The sequence below is a fragment of the Urocitellus parryii genome, chromosome 1 (genome assembly GCF_045843805.1).
Source record: "Urocitellus parryii isolate mUroPar1 chromosome 1, mUroPar1.hap1, whole genome shotgun sequence".
Taxonomy (NCBI): Eukaryota; Metazoa; Chordata; class Mammalia; order Rodentia; family Sciuridae; genus Urocitellus; species Urocitellus parryii.
Window position 1 is genome coordinate 233,259,719 of NC_135531.1, and position 23,463 is coordinate 233,283,181.

At 36.0% G+C, this 23,463-nt stretch overlaps 1 protein-coding gene across 1 annotated transcript in view; it reads right to left on the reverse strand.

The window, feature by feature from the left end:
* Positions 1 to 23,463, reverse strand: part of Cerkl (CERK like autophagy regulator) — a 109,557-nt gene that overhangs the window by 24,283 nt on the left and 61,811 nt on the right. The window contains 2 exon segments of the mRNA XM_077799021.1: positions 5,620 to 5,683; positions 12,573 to 12,704. Coding sequence (XP_077655147.1) covers positions 5,620 to 5,683; positions 12,573 to 12,704 — 196 coding nt within the window.

A 23,463-nucleotide genomic window follows, 5' to 3' on the forward strand; every position in this document is an offset into this window, starting at 1 on the left:
AAAGGTAAAGTTACTTTAAGTGGAAAACCTAGATAGTCCCCACAGACAAAATATTTTTATGTGCATTGAGGCATTAAAACTTTTGAACATGTTAATTCACATCTTTCAAAAGCATATAATTCTCATTCTGTTTGTTAATAATACTGTCACCTACAATTCATTTCACACCAACCAAACTCATAAAATTTAGCTAATTCTCAATAAAACTCTGAAATGACAGCAATAAAAAAATCATGTAAAATATGAAGCTTTCATTGAAGGAACTGCTAATTATCACTAGTACATGAATATACTAATTGCAAACCTGACCTGGTTTTCATTACATTCCTGCTATATGCACTTCTAAATGTACTGTCACTACCCTTTGATTGTAGACAGTACTGCTAATTTTTTTTTGAAATATTATGGTAAGTAGATTTGGGGGGATAAAGATCCACAAAACTGATATCTGATTTTTTTTCACAGTACTTCTATTTAAAAGATGCAAAATAATCTTCACTATCAAAATGCCATCAATTTATCCCAAAGGAGGAAGATTTCTCATTAGGGAAAGTAGGTGTCACAACTTAAGGCCTACAAGGGTCAGCAAGAATGGGAAAGCGTGATCATTCTGAAGAGGTGGCAGCTTTTCTACTACAGTTCATTCATATCATGGGGGAGGCCTAGCAAAGGCAGATAGGATTTTTCTAGTGAAACCAAAGATTCTGATTTAGTAAATCAGAATTTAAATTAGTAAATATCCTAATTTATAAATACCAGCAACAAGCCTTTGTTACATTTTTAAAAACCAAGTGCCAAACAAAACAGCCTATGGGGTATAATCAGAGAGAGGTTCTTAAATATACTGAAAGCATCACTTCCTTCCACCTTCCAGTCCCCTCTCCTAATGGTGGTCACACCCACAAGGGCTAGGCAATCCAGGTCCGCTGTGGTTATAAGAAAGATCCAGCTTTTCTTTCTTTTCTTTCTTTCTTTCTTTTTTTCCTTCATGGCATTGTCCTTACTGTTTTATGTCTGAATGAATTCCAGGTTTTTACAATGTGATGACTGATTCAGAGAAAGGGGATACTATCTGTTGGATGTGAGATGCCTCCCAAAAGCTCCTGTGACAGACAATGAAAGAAGGTTCAAAGGTGAAACAATTAGATAAAGTGAGTTATAATGAAATCAGTAGATTAATCCCCTGATAGGAATTAACTGGCAGGTAGGGTGTGGCTAGAGGAGGTAGTTTATGGAAGTCATGCCTTTGGGATATATATTTTATCCTTGATGAACTGAGCACTCTGCTTGTCATTGTTGCCATATCTTGAGCTGCTTTCCTCCTCCTCACTCTTCCACCGTGATATTCTGCTTCATCTTGGGCCCAGAAAAATAGAATTGGTCAATCTTGGACTGAGACCTCTGAAACTTTGAGCACCCAATAAACTTTTCCTCCTCTAAAATTTTTCTTTTGGGGACTTATGTTCACAGCAACAACAACAACAACAACAAAAAAGCTGACTAAAATAATTACCTACTAGGGACAAACTATATGTCAGATATGCTTATCATTTACTATTAAATCCTCATAATTCTGTGCACTAGCCATTGACTCCATATTTATAAATGGAGAAAACAAAGTGTGGTTTGAATATTTCCCATTGATTTAAAAAATCTCCATTAGATTTCCAAACATTCTATGAATTTAGTATAGTCCATATGATCCATACCAGTATACATGCTGATATTTATGTGTGATCTAAAAGGACCACATAAAGTCATCCAAAAAGCATTTAATTTTGCACTAAAGAACTTGACTCCTATGTACACAGGATGGCAATACTCAACTCCTGGAATCTTGCATACAGTTATACCATTGGGCATCTGTTAACTCATTACTGGAGTTAGCAGAGATGGCCTTTCCATAGTATGCTCTGCTACAAAAATCTTTGAAATTTTGTCATAACATGCACTGTTAAATATTTTGAAACTAATAGTGAATCATCAATATATAAAACCACGCACTGTTCTCAGCACTCTCCTTGTGTTACCTCATTTAACTTGAGCCATAGATGTATACAAGAAATGCTATGGCCTCCAATTACAGATTAGGAAACTAAGCTTAGAAAGATTAAGTACTTTTTCCATGGTCATATCACTAGTAAGTGGTAGAACAGGGATTTGAAACAAGAAAATTTGCCCTTAAAGACAGCACTATTATTCACTACATTCTTTTCTACATAGAAAAAACAATGAAAGTAGCCTCAGGAGAATTTTTGTTACTTTGAAAATTAGTTTGAAAACCCATAAAACCAGACCAAAATTGAATGACTCAGGAAGATATATATTTATTTATGTCAACTACTACTAGATCATTAAGGTTATGTTCGGGTATAGTTCTTCAACCTAAGGGATAGACTTAATTAAGGCTTAATACAAAAACATCACAAGAGGTTGCATACCATAAGAGAAAAAAATATTCAACTTTTTATATAAATTTAATTTAACCACACTTAAAAGTTACTCTAAAACATAAACCCTATAGTAATTATTCCTTTCCATATGGAATATCTTCTTGTTTTTAGAGTAAGTAAACTCCTTATTGCCATGGCTCCATGTGGAATGATTTAGTCTAGAAAAGTAAAATTGAAGGATTAATATTTTATTTCCCTTTTGAAATGGTGACAAGGAAAAAATTTAAATAGCAGCTTATAAATTGATCTATTAACTGACATCTTTAAAATGTTGAGTACAGTATTGGCTTTTGATTCAATGTTTTTCATTTTTCTGAAAGATTTATTTATACTTAAGTAGTATAGATATCATGGTCAAAAATTTAAATATTAGCCAAATAAAATCTAGATTATTGTGGGTCTAGTTAGTAGTAGAAGGAACCAAAGAAAAAACTAATTCAACAAACTCAATACACTGAAGCAAATAGCAAATACTTAGTAAATTTATAATTTTCCATGGTTGTAAAATCTACAGATTGGTTTAAGTATGTTCACATTTGTAAATGTAACTGTTAGTGCTCCAAATATGTGCAGTTAATATTACTTCCTCTTCATGACCAACATAAACGGGCAATATAGAATATGAAGTTCCTCCAAGTTTTAGCAGTGGATCTAAGTGTTTGCTAGAACACACCAGAGTGAGCACTAGCTGTTATGCACACTAATGTGCTATTTCTGTGGGCTTTAGAAACATGTCACAATTTCATAGAAATATATATAACTCATTAAAAGTACCCTGAAATCTTGGGAAATAGCATTTCTTAAATATTATTCATTAAATCATTTTTCTTTGAGGATAATATCCATTGAATTTTTCTTGGCTCTCTCTAGCCTGTCTAGAAGCCATTTATTGACTTCCTAATCACTTCCTATCAATAGCTCCACTAGAGTAAGGAAGAGATGCTTCAGGGCAAATTTCTTAAGATAATGTGAGCTGATCTCCTATCAAAATGAAATAGCATCCTGGGTTACCTTATCCCATCCTCAAACTAAATTTTTTGAAAAGTGCTTCTATGACCACTCTTAGAACACAATCAAGGACAGGAAATTCGCCAATGCAGAAACTGGAAATCTATGTTCCTAAATGCTTCAAATAGTTCATTTGTTTTCATGGGTTTAGTTTTACCAGTAGGAGCTGGTGATCAGGATAATTATCTTAATAAAATGGTAATTTTTAAGTCCCCATACTTAGAAATATAGAAAATTCTACTTCTAGAGAATAATGCTTTTGAAGTGCATAATGAATGAAATTATGTTTTTATTCTTCTCCCCATATACCTCTCTACATATTTCTATGTATGGGGACTTAAAAATTACCATTTTATTAAGATAATTATCCTGATCACCAGCTCCTACTGGTAAAACTAAACCCATGAAAACAAATGAACTATTTGAAGCATTTAGGAACATAGATTTCCAGTAAAAAAAGTATAAGTCCAAAGTGCATTTGCATATTATAGGGTTTGGAAATAGTTAAATCACCAAACTCATTTCATTTATTGGTCAGATCAAACACCCTTGGCTGAAGAATATACAAGTAATAACTAAGGATCTAAGTATCTCTTAGCACCACAATTCAAAACTGTAATGGGAAATAAAGAATTAAATATGTTCAGGTAAAGAGAAAAATATTCCTAAACCACATTTGAGCAATAGTCTTTCTTCAGATTCAGCAAAGTTCTTCTTAATCCTTGCCATACCAATAGAATACATTTATAGATACCACATTGGACAGAATATTCCATATCACTGGTGGGCAACTCCAGGGTTAGTATCTATGATACCTGTTACTCTTATCATTCACATATTCAAGTTTTAAAGCAAAGACTCTTTTTTGTAATGCAGCTACCCTCTCGTATTCCTGGCTCAGGACTATGCAGCATATTGAGGGAGATGGTGGGCATGATTCTCCCAATTACTTTCCTTTAAACTATTTTAAGAAACAGTTTAAAGATAATTAGCTTAAATAGCTTTTAAGATAATTTCCTAAATGTAGCTTATTGCTCCTTCTGTTTGCTTCTAAGTACAAAGTTCTAAAGTAACTGCCTATCTTATACTCTTGATCTTATGTGATATTGCCATCTAGATTTAGTCTTCTCTATTGTCTTTGTGCTAAATCATATTTTACTTACCAAACTTTCTTCTTCATCAGCTACTTGTTTTCTCATCAAACTATATTAAGCATTTCTGAAAACAGTACTGCCAATGCTTCATTTTGAGCACTCTCTTCCCTCTATAAATATGAACATTTCTTTAGGAAGATTAGTCTTTCACATTCATAAAAACGGAGTCTCAACTGCCTTTCCTGACCTTATGGATCCTTTGTCAACCCCTGCTCATCACAATGTGACACAGTTAAGTCATACACCACCCTTTTAAACTCTCAGATAGCCCCTCCTGTAAAAAAAAGAAATAATTCTCCCCTGAAGTAATATGTTTTAGTCTTATTCATCAATCTAGCACTTTTGCAAATCAATTTACCTGATTTTTAAAAAGTGCTATTAAGTGTGTGTTGTTTGCCTTGTTCCAATGTTCTAATATTTCTAAAGTTGACATACCAATGAGAAACCCTGCATACTCCCGCAATGCATTGGAAACTTGGAAATACATCATTCTGGAAATAATTTATTTGTTTTTCCAAAATATTTACCTCAATCAGTCGTAGCAAAATAAATTACTAGGTAGATATTAAAACTATTAATAAATTTACAGGAGAGAGCCACAGCACTAATAACATATAACCAGTATGATATCATCTTTCAATGTTTTTCTAGATACTCACATGGTAAAAGCACAGAATCAAGTATTATATATGCAAATGTATGCACATTAAATAAGTATAGGGCAGTACACTGTGATTTTTTCAAACTTAAAATGAGATTTCTTTTTGCTTTTCTATGCTAGATCCTGAGAGGTGGAATGACCATGACATATCACCATAAATTTTTATGTAGATATGAGTAAAATAGATTAAAATAGAATAATGACATGGAATATATATTATATATACATACATATCAGAAATATTTAAAAATTATGGCTCCCAAATATGCAGCTAAAACCTAACAAAAGCATGGAATAACATAAGCAATATGATATATATATTAAAATTATTAATATAACATACCCATCAAATCCCTGGAGTTCACATTCCTTAAGCAGGGACAGAGCATGTCCTTTATATTCCGTTACTATTAAAAAAAACACACACACACACACACACACAAAATAAAAGCTTTAAATAATGTTCTGCACTTTTTTTTTAACTTGGTTTGGCAAAATAATATGATTAACATATGGTTGGGTCATAAAACAACACTTATTCTTGAATATTTATATTTTAATCATAGAAAAGAGGCTTACATGTTAGTTGCCTGGTGTATTTTATAGCTTTATGCAAAAGAGGGTCACATATTTGTTCCAACTACATAAGTCATTTGGTGATATCCAACACAGAGTAGTTAGAGAATTTATCTTGGTGCCTGTCTGTTTAGTGTTCCCCAAATAAGACACATTTCCTTTAAATCAGAAGCTTACGAGCAGGAGTATTTTGAAAATACAGCATATTAGCTGGCACTGAACAGTCAATGTAAAATCACTTTGGCAACCTTACATGAATAAATTAGTTGAAAGGTTAGTGGAAGATTTACATACCAGAAGAATGTGTATCTGGAACTGCTAGACTGAAAAAAGGAGGAGTTGGATGTGAAAATATGAAGTCAAGCCAACACCAGTGATAAGAGACCCAGTCCAGGAGGAGGGTGGCACACAGGCCCACCAGAGCCCCGATCCTCCAAGGAAATGAGTCTGTCACACCGTATCGCTGTCTCCACAGTCACTGATGCCCTGTGCAGTATTGTAAATGCCAGTGAAGACAGGATAAACGGGCACACTGCAGATGGCACCAAGCATCACAACCACATTTAGCATTTTCTAGGGGAGCTCTGCCAGAAGAGACAGCCCAGCTGTATCCACCCATCAAAGATTTCTGCTGACTGACATGACATTGCAGATGGATTTTTTGTGTAAGAATGTGCATCATTATATGCAAGATTACATTAATCTTTCATGCCTGTCTGTCCCTGGTGCCAGCATGGTTCAAGCTTCTCCTGCGATGATTTTAGATATTGTTAAAAATTATTAGTCTTGGTGTCTAAGAGAATCATTCTGTATCCAGCAGTGTTACATTATAATTCTCCCACAGCTTATTCAAAATGCTGCTAACATTCACATGAATAAAACCTCTCTATATTAAATTCTAATCAGAAGAAAACTATAATAAAGCTAAATATAAAATATTAATATTAATAAAGTTGGAAGGTTAAGTTATCATAAAAGACGTGTGCTGATAATTCATTTATAACCACAGTAAGTAGTTGAAACCTAACAATGGGAAATAATGTCTGACATAGACACATTAAAAATAATTAAGGATATTATGAAGAAATATTTATATTGAAAATCAGTTTATCAAGTCTTTCTTGGTCTGGTGATGAATCGGTTTATCAAGTTTACTTTTGGTAACACTATTCAAATCCAATACAAAATTAGCCCAAAATTATGTTATATTTGTATGTCATTTTTTGTTTGGGAACATTTTAAATAATTTCCTTTGATCTTATAGGTGATAGCTGACTATATACCATGCAACCTCTTTAAAAATAAGTTTTAAGAGATATTGCATAAGTTAAATAAAATCATTTATCTGGACTAATTTTTTAAAAATCAATGAAAGCTGACTACAAGAAAATATATTAGCAGAAGGTACAAAATGAAGAGTCTTTGGCCTCAGGGAGTTTACACTCTGGAGATAAACAGTATACACTAGTTATAAAACAAATATATGGAGTAGAAATAAGTGATTATAAAGAAAATAAATGTAGTGCAGAAGAATAATGCATGATTTGGACTACTATTTGAAATTAAAAGAACCAAAATCTATGTTTAGATAGGCTGTTAAGGACTGTTGAATCAGAGAGCTGAATTCAAATCATCCTACACCAAATAAATATAAAGAGTAGATGGCTAGGAAAATAAATTTCAAAAATGTATATAATCTAATCTCTTTTTTTTTCAGATCCTTTCCCTTTCCTATTGGCACTCTGGGCTCTTTTTACATGTGGATTTGGAGTCTTCATAATTGACTGGGTTTTTAACACAGTCCCGTACTGGGACCCGTACTCTTCAGTGTAGGTATTACTCCTACAGGAAGACAGAGGAGAGTGGTGTCTTGAGGTTGACATTAAGTGCTTAAACTGAATTTGAAAATAAAATCAGACGTGATCTGATATGGACATCAGGAAACATTTCTTGCTCTGGAGATAAAATTCTACTGTGGAATAGGATACTGAGAGGTCAATGTCTTTCCTGTCCTACAGGTATTTCAAACTCACTTAAGAAGTGAACTCAACATGTCCCCCTTAAGTATACCATTCTTTTTGTGTTCTGTCATCCACCCCCAAGGCAGGAAACAACTCCTCCTTGTTTATCCCTCCTCTCTCTGGAACCACTCTGTGGCCAACACTGTCTATTAACCATGCACCTTTCTCCCTCACAGTTGATGCTGTCAGTCTGGGCATTATCAGTTCATGTGTGTACTACAACAGCCTCTTCTCTCCAACTTCTGTCCCACTCTAGTCAGAATGGCCTCATTGAGCATATTTCAATTAAATCACTCATGGCATAAACGTCACTGATGACTCTTTATATTCCAAATTTTCAAATCCTTGAAATATTCCATATTTCAAACTTCCAACTTTCTAACCCACACAAGTGTTAGAAACAGGATTGGACATATGCACTCACAGTTATTTAAGTTGATAAAGAACAACCTTTCATTCAGAATTCTCTTTTTCTAGCTGGATATGATGCATGAACACCCACTATGGTCAAAGGAAAAGAAGTAAGTTTCCAGGCCTCTAGTACCTTTTAACTCGGTTTCTTCAGACTGCTTAGCATTCTGCTATGTGTGATCAGGAATGACAAGAGGTATCTCCAAGGAATGAAAGGATTCAAGTACAGTCATTAAGAGCCCAAGAGAAACAACACAAAGAGTCTCAGTGAAAGGGTTAAAGGTTAGAAGCATTATGCTAGAAGGAGAAAGAAGAAGAAAATGATAGAAAGGAGGGTAGGAAGGAAGAGAGGTGAAGAAAAGGAAACACCTCTTAGCCACTTTCTGGACAATTCTTTCCAAGAGGTAAAATTATCTGGGGCCAGGCACTCCCATGGGCACTGAGCTGGCGGAGGTAATGTTTGCATTCAGAGAAGTGTCTTGACCACAGTTAAGTTCTGTCATCTGTTAATACAGAGTGAAGAAGATGGAGGTGCCTGTCAAGAACAAGAGAGATCAAGGGCAGACAGATATCTGTCTTATATTTCGATGACACTTATACAGCAGGTAGGATATAATTATGCTGCAAAAGACAACATTAACTCTAGTAGATGACAGAAGGAGGGGGATGTCAGCTCTCAAGTTCCCCATGGTGTGCAGTGTGCAGTTTACGCCTCCAACAAGGGAACATGGCTGTAGAGGCAGGTGACTTGCAACACAGTGCTACTAATGGACAAGCCAGGTGAAGGTGGGCTAAATTAGCCCCCCCCCCAAAAAAAAGGTACCTTTTAGTAAGTCAGTTCAGAGGAATGGCTTTTCTACTGCATTCAAAGGCACAGTACATGTGAACACAAGAACATCAAACAAAACTGTCCAGTAACAGTTATTATAAATCATAATCAGTTATTATAAATCATAAATAAACATAAATAAACAGTTATTATAAATCATAATCCACAAGGAGTGCCACACACCTGCACTCCACTACATGGGGAAGCTGAGCTGTGTGGCCGCTATAGTTTTCTTTACTCTTGTTTTTTTCTGCTGCCTTGACTTATGCACTGTATTGTTCTGTGAATTCTCCTATAGCTCATGACACCTCAGCTGTTATTAGATAAGATACTACACTGGGGATATGGGGTATCAGGGAGGGGGGATCATTTTCACTGGAATATTTCAAAAGACGTCCATCTATATTCAGAAGCATTTAGGGTTTCAGCATAAGTCAAAATAAAAGGAATAAATATATTTTTATTAATGCGATGAGATTCATTTCAAAAAGAAATTTATGGGAAAAAGACTTTTTAATGTATATATCTAGCAGCAATTTTTCTAGCCACGCCACCTATTTATATAGTACTATTTCTTTATGAATTAATTACCATACAAAAAATTTTTTAATGTTAATTCATATTCCATTTGGATTTACCAGTGCCCAAAAAGGATATGTTAAAACAATGAACATGAAGGTATGCATTCTTTTACATTACTTTTCATATGTTTTTCTTTCAAATAAAGTGAATTAAATATTACACAATTTTATGAAAATGAAACTAATAATCTTGCAACCATTATTTCTATAGCATTTTATAATACATAAAGTAGTTCTACCAAATAACATTTTAAGGTAGGAAGACTAACAAAATAGGAATAATTTTTATGTAAATATTTAGCCAATATTCATGCTAACATGGCTTAATAAGCAAAGGATGCAATTTTATAATTTTGCCTGTAGGAGGAGTGTTAGGCAGCTAATAATTAGACATTCTATATAAATATAAAAACAAATTCTAAATTTCCATTATGAAAAAAATCTAATTTTGTGTTGAACTGAATTTAATGTTTGGCACTACTTTGAAATTTTTAAGGGAGAAAAAAAAACAGAACATGGTATATTCTCTCCAACACAACTGGTAAGAAGCACATTCCTTTTATTTCCTCTGCCTTGGTTCAGACTTCACATACTGGTTTCCTTTTCTCCCAGAGCTCTTTTCCTTTCTAATCTTTATTCTGCTAGTGGAGTCATCATTGGCAAACCTGATTACAACTCTGTGATTAAAGACACTTGACACCAACTGTGGATGGATGCGTGAACAAACCACCATGTGTAGCACCCTGACCCAGTCACAGTCTGGACTAGCCTCCCATGGGACACATGGTTGGGAGACTTCCCAGGAGCCATCATGCCTTGTGTTTCCCCAGAAGAACCCAAATTCCCTTTAGTCATCAGCAGTCTTTTGGAAAAGTCTACACTTAGTCCCTGAGAGAGTCTTGATAGTTAGAAGAACGAGTGTTCCAGGTTGGGTGCAAATAATATAGTAGTTCAACCAACCCTGAAGAAAGACATGTTAATCCATCTTTAGGATTGAAGCATGTGGGGTCTCCCTCTCTCACATACACTTAATTCTCCCTATTCTGAGAGGTATGGATAAGAAAAGATCCAATTCACTGGCAGTTATTTTTGGATGGTGGAAAGAACTAGATTTAAGATCAAAACTAGGAAGGTAGAGCAAACTTCTAAAATATGCTCTCTCTCTCCCCTGCCTTCCCTTTCTACACTTTTTGCCTCCTTTGTCTCTCAAGAGCTGTCTAGTGAACCTGCTTTACTTGAGTTCTCTGATCAAAATTAATATCACCCTGAGATACTATAGTTCTCTTATATATACCACAATTATAATATTTGGTTTTAATTGTCTTTTTGAATCCCTATAAGAGTAACTCAAGAAGGGACATGACAGCTTTATTTCTCTTACATCTTGCAGTGTTTAACACAGAGCAAACATTCAATGAGACAATTTTTTTGTTTTCTGAGATGGAGTCTGTGTTGCCCAAGCTGAACTTGAACTCCTGGGTTCAAGTGATCCTCCTGCCTCAGACTTCTGAGCATCTTAACTGTGGATGTGCACCCTCAATGAGAGATTCTTGAACTGTATGTGATATCCATGTCAAATTGTACTTTAGTGTTCACATAGAAACATACAAGATAAATGTTATTGAGTTTTAAATGAGTTTACTCAACTTTTAATACAGTCTCATTCCAGTTGGAATCTTCAAATCTTTCTTTTGTCTAATACCTGAAAAATTTTCAGTAAAAAGGATAGATCTCTGAATTTTCTCTTTTCGTCATATATCATTTCTAAGTGAGCCCCAAATCACAAACACAAAAGGTTAACTTTTATGACAACTTTAATTCAGAAATTTTCCACTCCAGGTTTTCATGACAGTTTCTCTTTAACCTCCATTGAAGCAGATGTTTTCTGGGGTGACTGAACTTCCCCCAAAGCTTGCCCCTTTTCGGGAACTTCCTTCTACCCAATCCAACAAGTCACTGGGCTTCACTGACCTTATTTACATCGTGCAACCCATCTCCCTTGGTTACAGCTGAGCACAGCCCTTCATTCTGAATCCCTTCCCCAGGAACTCAGAATTAGGAGTAGGAGACTCCAATTGTGCTCTGGACTTATTTCTTGGGAGGTTATTTGTGCAATATTCTTCATCAATAAAAAATTATTGCAAATTTCCATTGTGTTAATGAAGCTACACAGAAATAAAGCTAGAAAAAATTGTGATTCTTGATAGTATCAAACACTTATTCTCAGTGTCCAGCAGTAGGAAAGATGCGAGTCTTAAGGAAACAAAAGAATTTGGTCATCACATATAAAAACTCAAAGAGTATTACTAATCTCCTTTCTATTAATTTTAACATTAGAAAATTTCTATTTCCCTTAGTATAAAGCTAAGGGAACATTCTTATTTTAGACAATGAATTTAAGCTTCTGGTTTCTCCAAGTCTGACTAAAACCAGCAACTACTTGCTTAGTTTTGACCTAACCAGCAGGGGTCAGAGTCAGAACAAAAACAACCTACAGAAAGATTCCATGGAAAGACATCAGCTATATAAGGGAGCAAAAATCAATTGCTTGCCAAACTGCAGAAATCATGTATAAATAGTAAACATCTCATTGAAGACAACAAAAAGTATACAGTTTTCTTTAAAATCAATCCTAATAATTGTTGGAAGACTGGAAACATTCTAAAGAGAAGACATTGATATCTTAATAAAAATAGCTCATTAAATAAGGAAATATAACCACTTATACTTCTGGAACTGACCAGAGTTATAGGAACAACTTCAAAAGCTTCAGATATTACAAAAAGCTCTGCAAGTTTGGATTAAAAACAAATTCAGGTTATCTGGCTTTCATAAGTGAGATTTTCAATGATAAAATTCCACAATGACAGTGACTCACTTGTGACATCAGTCTTTATCCCTGCAAGCTTTAGCAGAGGTTCCACCTTCTCATAATAGACCTGGGTAGCTTCTTTTTTGTGACTTTGGGGGTTAAGGAGTATTTTTAATGACTTTGGCCTGTTTGAAAAACCTGAGAAGAAAAAGATAAAGTTAGATTGTCAACAATTTTTCCTTCCATTTAAAATGACAATGTGAAAGTCCATTAGAATGTTATACACACATTTAAATGGTATTGGCTATTTTTATTCAAAATGCTTATAAGTGTATTCCTGGATATGACTATCTTCAAACACTTATGTTTTCCTAATAACAAAGTAGGCTTATTTCTCTTGAAATACATCATGAGATATCACAAAGCACTTAATCTATGAAGGAAGGTATAAGTAAATGCAACTCTGTGAACATTAGGCAATGTTTATGTACATTTACCAAATCACAGATATCAAATGTTAGCATTTTTTTTTCCTAGAGAAAAGTGATGAACTGTAACAAAGAAGGGTACATCTCCCCTCCTTAGATAAATATGCTCATTATTGGAATTGGGTAGCCCTGGTGACCCCAGGGCTACCAACATCTGACCTACTGATGGGCCCCAGGCAGAGCAGAGTGAGCAGAGTTGGGACATGGTTGGCACCCACAGCACTGCATACTGGTAGCTAAAAGGAGGGGTTTAGGTCAGAGTTCAAGCCCAAAAAGCAGCCAAGGGAGGAAAAAAAATCTTCTCCAGGGAATTGGGAAAGCAACGCCTCTCAGCGGGGAGTCGCTGATGGTGCTGCCTCACAGTTGGGGCTGAGATTTGATACTACAATTTTCTGGGCTTGCAAGATGCTTATCACTGAGAACCCAGTTGGAGCAGGTGCAAAGCAAATTTTCTGTTGTTAGGAAGGGGCAGGAGCCAAAAGAAAGCTGACAACCGTTTCTTTGATGGTAAGCTGCTCTCAGAGGGCCATGATTCAAGGCTGCAAAAGCAGTTATTAACATCCGGTTTTAATAAAGAGAAGGGAAAAATATCTATCACAAATGCAAAGTCAGTGCTTCCTACCTCAAGTAGAATAATATTTTATTTGTTATATTTGATAAAATGAGAATCTTTTGACAGCACATATTGTTTTGAGTTTAGGGAGCACTTGAGAGGAAAAACTAGACAGAGCTATGCTGAACTTCTTAAACATTTCCATCAAACTGCCCAGGGCCTCTACTGTGATAAGAAGCCTCTGTCAGGCTTCCAGTCACCTAGGCTGAAAACCTCAAAACCACTCTCACTTTCTTTTCCAAGTTCCTGCATTTGAATGAGCGCTCAGATTCACAGGGAACTACTTGCTTTCATGCCTTCTGCACTTTCTCACTGCCATCCTCTAGTTCAGGGGTCACTGCACAGGCACCCTGGCTATTCTCCCCTAGCTGCATCCTTCAGCATCACAGCTCTGATCAGTGCCTCACAGGGCAAAAGCTGCCACAGTTCATCACAGCCTGCAGAGCACACCAAACCCTTAAAACAGTCCTTTGAGCCCTCTTTTCCCCAATCCCAACCTTTCTCTTTTCCTTTCTGTCTCAGGCATATTCAAAAAAACATGGAGCATTCATGCTGGGGAGATGGGGAAGGTGATTAAGACCTGGTTCACGCTTCAGAGGAAGAAGACATATCCACAAATGCAAACAGCTCAAGACAGTATTGACTGCTAACAGAACGGCATGCATAAGGTGGGCCTGTGTGAGAGCAAGATGCATACTTCTCATTAGGCATCTGGAAAAGGTTTCCAGAAGAAAGGAGTATTGAATGGGGCTTTGCCTCATGCAGTTTCTACAGCCTAGAATTCCTTCCTTCATTACCTTTCATCCCACTCCTCAGCAAAAGGGAAAAGGTAGAAATTCTAGGCAGTGAGACTGGACTGAGCAAATGCATGAAGTTAAGTTAATCTAAAGGGTTTCTATGTTTCATTTTAATTTCCTTATCATGGTCCAGACCACTGTATTTGTCATCAAATACCAAGTCTACTAGGCCTTCCCTTAGATGGTTTCCCTTTCCAAATTCTACCCCATTCCTATTTTTAATCAAAATCTTTCAGAGCTTGTTCCAAATGCCACTTCCTCACTGAAGCCTCTCCTAATCACCAACTGAGTTCAGTCCTCTCAGTTCTTGGCTCCCAAGAACTATTTCTTATATCATGTGGAGTTACACTGGTCATGTGAACACATGAAAGTAATGTCCAATTCATTTTACTGCCTTTCCTATTCCCATTTTCCCTCCCTTCCCTTTATTCCACTTCAGACATTGAATTTCTTGACCACCCAATTCCACGAGTAACTCTCACATCAAACAAAAAAGGGCAAAAATGGAAAAGCTGATTTGTAGAATAATTAATAATATGCAATACATTGTAAAGGAAGTGAAAAATCACTATTTTAAGTCATTAGAGTAATATCCAATTGAGACAGGAAGCAAGTAATGGATGCTAAAACCATCCTGTGATGATCATTTGGGACAAAATATTTATGTATTATTCTTTTTTTGAGAGAGAGACAGAGAGAGAGAGAATTTTTTAATATTTATTTTTTAGTTATTGGCGGACACAATATCTTTGTTTGTATGTGGTGCTGAGGATTGAACCTGGGCCGCACACATGCCAGGCGAGCGCGCTACCGCTTGAGCCACATCCCCAGCCCCATATGTGTTATTCTTAAACTGTGTCCCTTGTCATTAGTTGTTATTCTCTTTTAAAAAAACTAAAGAGAGTTTATCATTGCACTGATAAATAAATGCAATGTATGATTCTGTACAAGGTTAAAAAAAATTGTTGTCAGGATAATATTGTCATCCTATATGCAAGAGGAACTAAGCAGGTAAATCTAGAATTGCTTTTATTAAAATGACAGGGAAGAGAAACTTACTCTAAACCCCAACCACCAAGGGTCAGATAAAACATCCAGATGACATTTGTTTTACCCGGAAAATTTGTCAGAATACTTTATTTCATTTCTCAAGCAAAAGTAGTCCTAGTAAGGATTGTTGTTATCATAAAAACAAACTTTATTTCTCCTTCCTATATTCATTCATTTATCCATTCACAAATAACTACATGCCTGCTATATACCACACAGGAGCCCAGGAACTGAGCCCAATCAGTTGAACCAGAAAAGCCTCTGTCTTTATGAAGCTTCCATTGTAACAGCAAGAGACAGAAACAAATCAGAATTTAGAGCATGTCAGGTGGTCATAATTTGTAAGGACGAAAAATGAAGAAAGGAAAGGAGGAAGGCAAACATAAAAGGGACTTTCTGTCCAGGAAAGATCAGATCACCCAGAATTTGGAGGCATTTCCAAGGACTTGGTTTTTTGTTGGGTAGGAGGAGAAGCATGGTGAATTTTGAGCAATGTAGCAACATAGCCTTGGGTGTTCAAAGAACCCCTCTGGCTGCTGTGTGGGAATTAGACACAACAGAACCAAGTATCACAAAGTGAGAAGAGTTGTGTCATTCCAGTTGGCAGATACTGCTCTTGGACTGGAATGGGTGCAGTGGAAGTTTCAAGAATAATAAAGAACCTGGAACTGACTGGCTTCATTGACCCTTTCAATATGGTATTTGAATGAGAAGTGTCAAGAAGTAGTCAAATAGTGGCTGGGTAAGGGGAAAATGAGGACATAAGATGAGTAAGACCTAGTGACAAAGCAGCGGAATCCTTAAATTGTAGTATTGGTGGGGTTGAAGGATTTCAAGAATTGAGGGAGTAGATCAGGGATCTAGGAAGACCAAAGAAAAGCAGCAGGGATGGGGAGGATACTTGAAATTGAGACACACAGAAAGAGATTGGTACTGACAATACGACCTCATGGGCTGGCATATTCATCAGAATTGCCTTGGATTCTGAGCCTCAGTCTCAGAGTTTGGGGCTCAGTAGCCTGAGGTGGGGCCTATTTATAACAGATGGCAGATGATGCTGGTCATGTTGGTCTAGGGGTTACACTTTAAGAACTAGTACTTTGGGAGTATGGTCATAAGAGAAGGGGGCTGAACTAAAATGCAAGTTAGGATCTCTGATGGAAACCAAAGGGTAACAACTGAACATTTACAAAAACACCTAAGATTCTAACAAGTAGTGTTAGAGTGATGGTGAGACGGGCTTAGGTCTTTAAGGAGTAAAAGGAAGGATCTAGTAGTCTGTATAGGGCTGCACAAATAGCAATAAATGGAGGTGTCTAATGGACTGAGCATCAATGTGGAGAATTTTTAACGGATAAAGGAGAGAAAATGCTATATTTTACTTCATAATTGTGACCATGGTAATGCACATTCATGAATCTGCTGTGCATCCCAATCTTACATCAAAGAGCGTTTAGTAATAAAGGTTTTTAATAATGGCATAATTTTTTAAAATTTCACATAATGATTACATCCTACTTTTGCAAGAAAAAAATTGGCATAAAATATACAATGATGATGGGATGAAATATAGGTGGCCCCCAAACAGCAGATAAATAGAAGGAAGATGTCAGCAGCACCTTGAGGACCAGTGTTAGGAAGGTATGGCAGAGAAAACAGCCAGCACTTGAGATGACTGTGTGAGAAGCTAGGAGCCCTTGGCAGACCTGGGTTTCTCTATTAAAGCAAGAAAGCAGTGTTAATATTTGGAAAAGTGGTTGAAAACATAGGAGATTTTGCTAATAATGGACCATTCATTCAGAGAGTAAAGTAAAATGGTGTTCCCAGCTGAAAACGGCAGGGGATGATGTCAGCTGAGCCCTAGGGGAATTGGGAACCAGGTGATAAAGAGCCTTTGGCAGTGATATGGTGTGCAGGGTATGAGAGTGGTTTATAGCAGTTAATATTGGAGAGGGTGGGGGAGGATGGGGTCTTGCCCCAGGCACATAGAGCTCTAAGAACTTGTCTTACACCTGGGGAAGGAGCATATTACCCAGAGCTGGAGGATTTTCAAAGACACTTCCCTTCTCAGCCTGGGCAATGTCTGAATTTGAAGTCAGATCTATATTACGTCCTAGGTTTCCCTCAGATTTCACCAGGTGACCTTAAATGCAAATGTTCTGTATCTGAGAACCACATGCTTGGCTGTTTGCTATGCAGGTTAAAGCATAAACAAGTTATAGAACCCAAAATCTCCTTATTCAGCCCATTCTCTGATACCCAGTTTCCTTCACAGAAACAACCACTGGTGATACTATGTAACTCCTTCCAGAAATATTCTACATATATGCCAACATGCATACATACATTCTGTTTTTTCACACAGCCACATCTCTATTTTTATTCTATTTTCTGTTTCTTTCTTTTACAAAGCAATATCATAAAGGATGTAAATCTATTGAAATGGGCCTTCAGTAAGTAAGGGTAAAGAGGGTAGTGATGGCAGAATATGGTGGATGGGGAATGCAAATCCATACCTAGATTAAGTAGTCATAAGAGCAAGGACAAACCACTGACCTTCCACAATAGAGAGGACCCAATGCAATCAGCCTGCCACCAAGTGACTGGCTGGTTACCTTGGACTGGGTTGCCATATCCAGGGCTCAAGTTTGATCTGTTTGTGGGTAAACATAGTAATCCGACCAATCCTGGTGAGCAGAAACACTTATTGTGAAATCCACATATTTCTTCTATTCCTTCACCAGTGCCACTTTGTTCACCGTGCAAGCCCTCCCACTAGGGATGCTCTGCAATGACATTGGCTGACATTTTTACAATGTGATATCTTGTGAATTCCCTCCTCTGAATGAAATCTCCTTGGTGGGCTTTTACATGAAATATACATCTCCTCATAGTCTATTATTTTCTGCAAAAAGTATATTTTCTACCTCTATATCCTTGTCACCAACCTTTTCTTCCAAGACCCTGACTGGCCAAGCTCTTAACCACTGTCCAGACATCAACATGCATCAAACCTCTTGCCCGTTACTTCTTGACAACTAGCATCATCTGTGTGGAGTCCTGTCCCACAGAAAGATTTCTTTTCCTTATTTTTTAGGAATATTCTTGAGTAGGACTGCAGTGTTTCAGTTGCTCATTTTTTTTTTTTAAATGGAGAACTGTCTCTAACCTAGGTCCCTTTTGTTTCCTTCAGAAGACTGGTAATAGGACGTTTCCATGAGACTGTGTATATGGGGTAAAGACAAAAAAAGTAAAGCCACAATGATTATAGGATACCAGTATATTTGATGTATTACACGCTCTCATTTTTATTACCTGCATGAAACTCTCCTCTACCTCAAATAGCCAGAACATTTTATGTTCTATTCAACTGAAATCTGACCAACTCATATGTATAATGGACATCTCAAACTTAACATATTCAAAAGTGAAATTCTGATTTTTCCCATTAAACCTGATCTCTCTTACCCAAAGTCACTCAATGATAACTTCTTACCTTCCACTTCTTCCAGTCAGAAACATTGGTTCCTTACTTTAAAAATAATAATTAAAGCTAACAAATTAAGCAGTTATCCTGTTTTTCTAATATGTATCTGGATAGCCAAATAGCCCCAGTTGCAGAAGCCACATGCTTTTTCATAGAAAATATCACTAATTTAGATGAAACAATCAAACCAGAAATCTCCATATTGTAGCCCCTAATTAGATAATTATTTCAGACAAAGATAATCAATGTATCTTAAAACCATTAACTGAGGAATATTTATTGAGAACTAGATACTCTGTGAATCCTAAGTACTGCTCAATAGCTACTAGTTTTAAATGTAAACATTACAATGGAAGGATCAGGTTGTCACCTCCCTGACTCAGGAATCAATTTTAGTCTCATTAATAATGGGATACTTACCATTATGTGTCACTTGACATGATGAAAAATGAAGTACATAGTACTACTTATGATGTATTCTAACACAAAATATCCCACATGAATCTTATTAAGGCTTTAGGTTGAAAATTCAGTTTTACAGGAAAGACAGGAAATAGAACAAGCTAAATGATACTGTAAATAAGTAATCAGATAGTGATACAGAAGTGCTGCTTTAAGTATGGTGTTCAGAATGATAACCCAGCATCACCCAGCACCTCTTTAGAAAAAGCTATGCTATACCCAGTGAATCGGATTTTTAGATTGGGGAGCAGCAGTTCATGTTTAAATAAGATTTCCAAGTGACCTTCGCATACACTAAGGCATGCATAATAATCTGGTCTCTTCTGTAAGTCAATGTCAGAATAAGACAAATGAGGAAGGAAATGTTGTAATATTGTAGTTTAAGCATATTCAATTAAATGATTCCTTTAGTTGGTACAAATTAATTCTAAAAGACATTATAGAAACCCTAGGAGATTTGAGTATGAACCAGGGATTAGATGATAGGCAATTTTTGTTCATTTATTTGGTAGGATAATGATAGTTATTTGTGAAATGTTTTTAAAGAAGCATATTGAAATATTTCTGGAAGAAGTGTCTCCAATTTACTTTTGAACATTGACATAATATATAAAGCAAATATGGAAAAATTATGTTAAGACCTATAGAATCAAGGTGACAAATATAGATACCTATTATAATATAATGTATTTTCTATATGTTTGACATTTTTCATTACAAAACAAAAAATATCTTGACACTATCCTTTACTTTTTCGCTCTTAGCAGCCTCCATATGAGTAAATGCAGCTGATTGTACCTTCAAAAACCAATGCAGAATCTAGCCACTTCTCACCAACCTCTCCTACTCCCATCATGATTTAAACCACCATCTCTTGCCTGGATTATTCCAGTTTCCCCTTAACTTCCCTCCTACTTCAATCTTGTCATTTACTCACTTGTTCTACTCTACACTTAGCAGCCAGAATATCCATTTGAAAATGGACTTATGTTACTCTTCTGTTTAAAACCTTCAAGTGGCTTCCTATTTTTCTCAGAATAAAAGTCAAGAAGCAAACAAAGCTTGCAAGGCCCTTTATGACCTACTCTGAGCCACCTCTGTAAGCTCTCTGCCCAGTGCTGACTCCACTCTGAACCTGAACTTCTTGCTCAATTCTATATACTTCCTGTTTACTCTGTTTGAAACATTTTGCCCTCAGATATCCATAGAACTCCCTTTTCCTATTACTCTCCGCTTTCTTTTAAAATGTGCATTCAATGAAGACTTCCTTGTCCATTCTGTCCACAATAGCAAATAAATTCATTGCATGGTCTGGTAGTATACACCATCACTTGACAGATACATTTTATTTGCTCCTCCTCAATTCTTCTTCTAGAACAAGGGCACAGGCTCCTTGCAGTCAAGAACTTTATGATTTTGCTCTCTGCCATCTTTACTAGCATAGAATCTCACATATGGTAGATGCCCAGTAAATATACATACTAAACTAGTATTATTTTAAAGAATAAAATTTAAAGAAAAAAATATGAAACTGCATTGAGAACTGCATTAGAGAAAGCAGGAACTAAATGCTGAAAAACAATTTAGTTCAGAAAGAAGTTTTTATCTTTAAGTCGCCATAATATGAAATAAATCCAAAGTTATAAAGCATTTACATTAATTCCTAAAATTTAAAAAAAGTCTAAGGCAAATAATTAAGAATACAAGATTTATCAAAAATAGGTTTTGTGATAGACATCTAAATCCTCTGGAAGAAACATTTAGCATGGAAAAGATAACTACCTTTTTTAGCTACTACGTTAAGGTTTTATGAAAGTAATTTGATCCCTATCTCCTACCTACTGCCTGCATTTACAATCTTAAAGTGAGTACAAAATATTATAATTAAGACCTGGCAAAATCTTTTCTAAGTTAAATTTGTAAATGAAATTTAGAGCAGCACTGAAAATATATACTGAGCCTCTTGCTTAGAACTTAAATCAGTTCGCCTTCCAGAAACAAATGATCAGTTACAATAAAACTCAGACAACCCGAAAACAACAGCATTTAGTCTACAGGACACTAGCTGGTTTTGTAAAGCAACCTCAATTTTCTTATCCTGGTCTAAGACTCAGAGTGTTGTCCTGCACTCAAACTTCCTTAACTCAAAAGAGAAAGGAAAATGCAAAGAAGCAGGTGTCCAAGGGATGATGGGCCATAGATGAAGCCAAGATAGCCCTCAACACTTGAAAGTACCAGGTGATTCTATAAACCTCTCTCTCATGAAGAGAGCTAAAACAGTAAGAAAAGCATTCAGAGAGTTTGAAAACCAGGTCAGGAGGGTTAGAAAGAGGAGAAAGTTCTTAAAATTTTAAGAAAATGAATTTATAGTTAGATAAACAAGCACTTTTTTATGAGAAAATAGACATGTACATCCCAGTCCCTGATTGAACAGAAACATTTCCATGTGATATAGAAATACAGTACACTGTGAGGACTTATATAAAACCATGAGCTGCAAAGAACTTTAAAAATATTTTTAGAATGCAGCAATACCAGCCATCTGATCACCGTGACCTTGGTCTCCTCGCATCCAATTATGACAAACTGTTTAATACAAAAGCTATAGTGAGACACATAAATCCCCAAACTTCTTGAAAAATGCATTTTATTCATAAGTTTACAACAGTATAATCATCTCCCAAATAGATAATCCAAGATTTAAATACAAATATGATTCAACATTAATATGCAACTGACTCAGTTCTCAGTCCTTTGGTAACCTCTTGATTCATACTCTGGAGTAGAGACCTTTTTAGCACGCCAGTTTGCAATGAACCAGCAAAGTAAAACAGAATGGCCAACTGTTCCTCGGTTAGTAACAAATGTGCTAATATGTACTAGTTTAAACTTGATTTATCAGTGAGTCAATGAACCATGAAGGGTGGGGGTTAATAGGGGTGTTCTCCAAACAAAGGCTCCCAGGAGCGGTAGGGACGCCACTCCCAGACTCACATCTGTGCTGTTCTGAGTGCAGCACGAGAGAAATGGCTTGGTGTTCATCAAAGTTAAGAGCCCAGAACCTTGCCACAGCCTTGTGGGCATTCACAACTATTTCACACAGAAAAGCAACTAAGGATTGCAAAGATAAAACCTGAACACAAGAAAGTCCTCACAACCACAACTCTCAGTAGCTATTAATATTAAACTATGCCCTGTTAATGTGTAACAGTGATGGTAAAAGCCTTTCACACATAAGATTTGACAACTTTCCAGAAAAGGTCAGACTTGCAGATATTTTATCTTGGGAAATTTATACTAAAATGCATCGGTTTCGCTTTATTGCCAACAAAAGTTTATGTGTGCTGATCTTTACATGTACAGATGGAAATAATCTTAATGCCACAGCCTACTTAAAATGTAAACAAAACCTTGTAACTTCTAGATTCACATTCAGTCTGCCAACGTAAACAAGTCTTCATTTCTAACAGCTAAAACTGACCAAAAAGCAATTAGTAGGAAGAATCACCTGCTACCAAAATAATCATTTCAATACTTCAACATTTAAAGAGTAAAGGAGCAAAGACTAGTTTCAGGGAGCAAGAGTGAAAAAGCAGCAGAGAGCAAAGAGAAAATTCCTCCAAACACACCATTCACTTATTTTTATCATTTTTTTAAAAAATCATGAATTTTTGCTGCTTTTGGAAGTTGTTATTGAGTAGACATATTTTAAGTATATCATTTTTCCCAAAACAAAATTCAGAATGAAAAGAAATTTATGCTGCTGGCTTTAAGGAGACTTTTCCTCCCTACTCAAAAGTCAACTAGAATAATGAACATTTAAATATGATTAGCTTCACAACAATCTAATTTGATGGCATAATTGTGTATTTAATCTCCCACAAACTAGGAAACTATAAAAATATGAGTGATTAATTCCATGAACATGTTTTAATAATGATTTTATCCAGTAAGAAAGCTTTTTCAACATATCCTCTCAGGATCGTATATAAGTAACTAAACTTTTACGAGAGAAGGTTTTAGTTATCTGCAAGACCTGGAGAAAAAAATAAGTCACATT